We start from the raw sequence: 6,000 nt of genomic DNA on the forward strand, positions 1-6,000 counted from the left end.
CTCAATATTTATACTGTCTCAGTTATTTCAAGTGAGAAAACTAACAAATTTGTGCAGATGCACCAAAAGCATCCAACAAAAGGCAGCATTAATTGACTGTTGACATATCTGAATGAAAACACAGTCAGTCAAAGGGTGCCGGGGGTAAATCAGGGGTTTCTTTAGTGCTAGTGCAGTGTTTCTGCCTATGTGAGTGTGCACTTCTTTATGCTTCCCTCAAAAGGCCAAAATGCAGATGGTAGAGCCATCTGTGTAGAATCAAAACCATGCATTCAAACCTCAAGATCTCCATTAAACTGCATGTAAATACATGGGAGGAGCCAGAGGAGGAGTGGAGGATGTAAAGAAACCCGCGTTCAAACCAAACTGATTTACTTTATACTCCAAGTTTTTCCACTACAAATCTAGTCACACTCTTCACTGAATACAAAAAATAACTGTAAACAGAGTAGTAAAAAAAAAAAAAAAAAGTGGAGCAGGATTTTGTTGGACACTGAGGACAGGCTTTTAACAAATATATGACGTTCAGTCAAACTATTGAAACTGTGAATGTGATTTTGTAAATGGCACATTTTATTGAGATGCAGGATTCATAAGTACACATTTCAAAGAGGTTCCAGTTACTAAATAATGAGGTGATATTAATTTTGAAGCTGCTGTATTACCCCTGTTGAAATCAAATTAAATAAAACAGCAAAAAAAAAAAAAAAGAGTGTGGAGAGTAATTAATTTCTTTGGTCGCAAGGGCACCCACTTCTTCCTCTACCTTTTATTTACGTATGCATTTATATATTTATTTACAAAAAAATGCCTGATTACAATGATGCTTCCCAAGGATGTGCAAAAAAGAGCCACATTTATGCTGCCCCCACCCCGCCTCCCACCTGTGATCTCAAGACAGCAAGACCATGGCGAGTGAATTCCTCTTCTATGGCGAGGCCTTGGGTGTGTGATGGAATCCACGCAAATACTGAAATGTGTGAGTGTGTGTGTGTGAGTGTGTGTGTCGCATGTTACTCTCAAACACAAAAAGTTGGATTCAAGCTCGTTTCAAGGTTTTAAAGAAGAAACCAAATGCCTCATTTTACACACATAATTTTTATGCACAGTGTGATAAACACACTGTGCACACACACACACACACAGAGACACACTTGAGATGGTACAGCTGTGCGCCCTGTGTGTACCAAAGCTGAGAGCTGTGCTGCTGTGGTGCGTCAGGGTGATCTTGCTCTCTCCAGATGTTCTGCTAGGTGGCAGCTAACTACACGAACCAACACACTCCGTACTTCACGATAGAGTGTAATGAACACTTTAAAGGGAGACTTTGGCACGATACACATCGCAACAATTTCAGCAGAGGCACTTTCACTATTTTTTTCTTCAACCTTTTTGGGTTTTGAAGCCTGGGTGACATGGACAAAATCAAACACCATGATATCTTTGACCAAATACCTCAATATCAACAGTCTGATGATATCGTAGGGATGACTGTTGGTGCTTTCATTATATAGTGACACGCAATAGATTTCTACTAAATAATCATCAGCAATGTGGATATGATCACCAAGTAAGTAGAGGCAAACAATAAAACAGCTGCTACAGTCTAATAAGTTCAGAAAATCGCATTTCTTTACTGTGATGCAGCTTTTAAAATCAGGAAAAGGCAACACTTACACTGGAAATCCCAGATGTTATCTAGGTTCACATCACGATATCCTGTTCAGGGAAGCAGCTGCCCAAGATTGCAACATCAAGAAGCTAATAAGGTTTATGCAGCCCCTCAAAACACAGAGAGCACTGATGCACATGAGCTACACCCTAATAATCACAACGTTCCTAAATTTACTCCAGCGCTTGAAAGACACAGGTCATGTAAGAAAAACTATTGTCTGATTATGTTTTTTTTTATTCTGTAGCCACTGGCTGTTCTGCAACTTCTACAGTAAGGTTGCACCTCACTTTTCTAAAACAGTTTCAGCAGCCAGCTGTCATTCAAAATGTCACCATGTTCCAAAACCAGGATGTTGTTTGAAAAAAAAAAAAAAAGAAATGTTGCAGACCTCTGCTTTTTCAAGTATCTGTTTTGTGTTTAAGTTTAAGGAAATCTACTGACAAGCTATTGTATTTTAAAAAATAATAATTCAACAGAATTTACTGTTGCAGCTGCAAAGCTATGTGTTATGGATTTAAATGGGAAATACGAGAAAAAAACAACAACATGCAAACAAATTCATGCCTTGATCTCCTTGTTCAACCAACTAGTCCAGTGCAATTCACACACCTCGCCCTCACCCCCTGCATTGTCTGATTGGTTGCTTCAAATGGCACACGTCTGAACATTATTGGAGCAGTATAATTTAGGGGGACGTGTGCATGGTGGCCACTAATGTCTTCCTTAGAAGCTGATTTAATGTCAGCTCAAGAAAAGTGTTTTTTTTCTCTCTCTCTCTCGTTTCCTTTTTAATATTTTCGCAGAGTAGGAAAGGTGCAAATGTCAGACAACTGCCCAAAATTAATTCCAGCCTTTTTGCCAACAACAAATAAACAGATAATTCATATTATTTTTAGGTATATTTATTCATTGTTATATAATTTGGAAATCGATCCTCTGGCCCTGAGCTGCAGCTGTGATGCCATACTGTATCACTTTGTCTGATTTAACCTGATACAAGTCCATCTGAGCCTCTCTCTTATCTAAATATCTGAATATGTATACGCCTATATGAATATGTAAATATGAATATGAGCTAATTCAGTGATGCATCCAGACAGCTGCTGTGAGCTCCACGTTTACAAGGAAACATGTGTTGGCCCTGTGGCACAGGTTAGGGTGACAAGACAGGTGAGAGGGAAAGGGCAAGCACCATCCGTTATGTCTGGACAATACCTATAGGCCTGTGACTCACATTTAAACACACGCACTCACTCACTCACTCACACACACACACACACTGAAGTAAATACAAATGGGCTGTCTACTGTAGACTTTCTGCTTTGAAGGGGTATAAATAAATTCAAGTAAACACATTGAAAATGGTAAAAAGTCAGGAGTGGTGCTGCTTACAAGTAGCCTGAAAGCAGAAACACGCATCATTTTTTAATTTTTAATTTTTTTTTTTAAGACTTGTATTTCTCACTTAAGATAAAGTATTAATCTGCCTGGAGCATTAGTGGTAATACATGCAGCCTCTGCACTGATTTCAGCCAAATGAACAACAGCCCTTGAAGAATCAACAAAAATGAGTGTAAAACAAAGTGTTTAAATAGTAATTGTATTAATCTATGGCCTTCAACGTGTGCTTTCAGCATTGCTGCTCGAGAAACAAACAGGTGTAAAAGTAGCATAATGTTTACTGATGTTTACGTTCGAAGTAATATCAAAGCATCATATGCTGGTTCAAAGGTCACCCTGCCTGCTGTTCATAAAACCACATGGGATTGTTTTCCTCCAGGATAATCACACACACACACACACACACACACACACACACACACACACACACACACACACACAATGGACTACTCAATTTGTCAACAAAGTGATATGAATTCAAAGTGAAATGAAATGTTCACAGTGCTACACGTGTATAAAGTGTTATTCAAGACACCAAGTGGATAAGCAACATTTCATGAAAACTCTAATCAATTGAAAATCACACACACACACACACACACACACACACACACACACACACACACACACACACACACACACACACACACACACACAGGACAGTCTCTGAAGAAAATTTTGTTTCCCTTACAAATGTATGAAACCCCGTAACAACAGAGCCTCTCAGGAGCTGACAGTGCCTTTAGATTACAATTTCATCTCAGCAGGGATCTCCACTCACTTCTCTAATCACAGACCGTTCAGTGCTTAAAAATAGCAAATGATGATAAAAGACTCTATCAAACATCCTTGCTGATCTCAAGTGCTGAGATGCAAAGAAGGTCCAACTCTTTGAGAATAAAATAATAATAATTAAAAAAAAATCCTGGGTAATATCGGAAGAAAAGCACAGTGCATGTGAGGCGGCGTGCAGCCTTGCCTGTGAATGACAATCCAATTTAAAAGTTTCACTGGCGTTTATGCAAAAAGCTGCAGTGCAAACGCAGATGTTGTAAATATCAACAACAACAACAACAAGGGAAACCTCTGGCACTAATTCTGCCTATCATAGAGCCAAAATGTCACCGCGCTGCATTGGACTGTCCAACACGGGACAGTGATTTGTTAAATATTGCTAAAAACACAGCCATCAAGAGTCACAATCGACCCAGTCACACATCAATCTGTCATGTCCGATATTAGAAACATCGCCTACTGTAGTTCAGTGAGAGCAGCTTGTGTGTAGGGCTGCATGACTCAGTTGCTCTCCTACATGTGAGTGGATGCTAAAAAGTTTACCACTGCTGTATAACTACTGAATGGGACAAAACTTTTCTCCTCATCGCCAGGTTTGATTGCGCCGGTATTCACGCTTCAAAATAAACAGCGACAGCCTGAGCAAGCTTCAAACTTCCTACAGCCTCTGAAACAAAAATAAAAAACGCTTCATCTCTCCCCTAAAGTTTGCAAAAGAGCGTCCGTGCAGTGGCAGCCTACACCCGCCTGGACCCACAAGTAAATAAACCAAAACATTTTTTAAAACGCGGCGCTGCAAAAAGAAAAAAAAAAAAACGTGCTTTCCCGCTACTTTAATTTCTGCACCGCAAGGTATCGCAATAAAAATAAAATAAAACAAAACACGAGCGACTGCACTGTTAACTCCGCGGGAGGCTTGCATGAACAAGCACAAGTCAGTTCTCCTGTCCGGTGTGTGCGTTCGCACAAACACGCAATATTAGTAAATATCCTCCACAAGGACGCAAAAGTGCAACCAAGAGCTACATTAAAAAAAAAAAAAAAAAGTTAAAGAGACGCACCTCTAAGTGGTGGAGGTGGTGGAGGGGGGGACGGCACTCAGGAGCGCACTTAAGTACAGTACACACCTTTTAAATTACAGTACCTAGTTGAGAAAGTTGGACTTCCCCCCGTCACAAGCAGGTAAAACTCTTAAATAGTGCATAATTCACTTACTTTTCTCTCGCTTGGCTATCGGAAGGGACGACAGCTCCTTTACCTTTGGCGTACATGCTGGATTCTGTTTTAAGACTTTTACCCCACTCAACACCTGTCAAAGAAAGCAGCCAGGAAAACGCTCCATCTCCATAGCTACCCCTTTAGTGTTTTTCCTCCCCCCTCCTCCTCCTTCTCTCTCTCTCTCTCTCTCCTCTCTCTTTTTTTTCTTTTTTCTTTTTTTTCTTTTTTTCTTTTTTTCTTTTTTTTTTTTTTACATCTCCAACATTGGCCACAAATCAGGCACAGTTTCTATTGGGGCGACTTGAAACCGTCCTCTGTTGGATTTTTTTTTTTTTCCCCTCCTCAGCCGCTCTTCCGCAGACCTGCCCGTCCTCCCTCCTCTGCGCAACGGTGGGGGCTCCTTAAAGGGAAACGCACACTTCTTGTTTACTGACCTCAGAAACACGAGGAGAGAGACAGAGAGCTAGAGAGAGAGAGAGAGGGAGAGAGGCTGGGTAGAGGCTCTGCCCTTTGGGCTCTCCTTTTGGGCAATTGGTAAAAGCTGTTACGCTTTTCCAAGATATTACAAGTTACAGTTATTACTTTGTCTCCAAGAGCTATCAAAGGTTTTTTGTTTTTTTTTTTTGGAGGGGGGTTCATTCCAACTAATGAGGACGCTACCCTCATTTTTGGGATATTTGCACATATTGTTACCCACTGGGGTGTTGTGGAGCGCAGACCAACCCAAACTCGGTTGTCGACACCTCTTTTTTGTATCTCTGGCATCAAGTTTGCGCACCTTTTCAGCCTAGTGCAAGTCTTGATAAATTTATAGTGTCCGCCATTGGAAAGACGCGCCAAACTACATGTGGAGAGGGGCTATTAAAGGGGAAAAAATGTTTGAATTAAGATGAGGAGCATTCATTTGAAAG

The 6,000-nt window shown here is 40.5% G+C and overlaps 1 protein-coding gene across 2 annotated transcripts in view; it reads right to left on the bottom strand.

Moving 5' to 3' along the window:
- Positions 1-5,310, bottom strand: part of ssbp4 (single stranded DNA binding protein 4) — an 83,009-nt gene extending 77,699 nt beyond the window's left edge. Inside the window, exon 1 of one of the 2 annotated variants that reach the window (XM_030049182.1) lies at positions 5,087-5,310. In XM_030049182.1, the coding sequence (XP_029905042.1) occupies positions 5,087-5,142 (56 nt within the window). In that variant the 5' untranslated portion in view covers positions 5,143-5,310. The remainder of the gene's footprint in view (positions 1-5,086) is intronic. The other variant, XM_030049183.1, reaches the window with a different exon arrangement.
- Between the last annotated feature and the right edge of the window lie 690 nt (positions 5,311-6,000).

This window comes from Myripristis murdjan, chromosome 4, assembly GCF_902150065.1.
Source record: "Myripristis murdjan chromosome 4, fMyrMur1.1, whole genome shotgun sequence".
Taxonomy (NCBI): domain Eukaryota; kingdom Metazoa; phylum Chordata; class Actinopteri; order Holocentriformes; family Holocentridae; genus Myripristis; species Myripristis murdjan.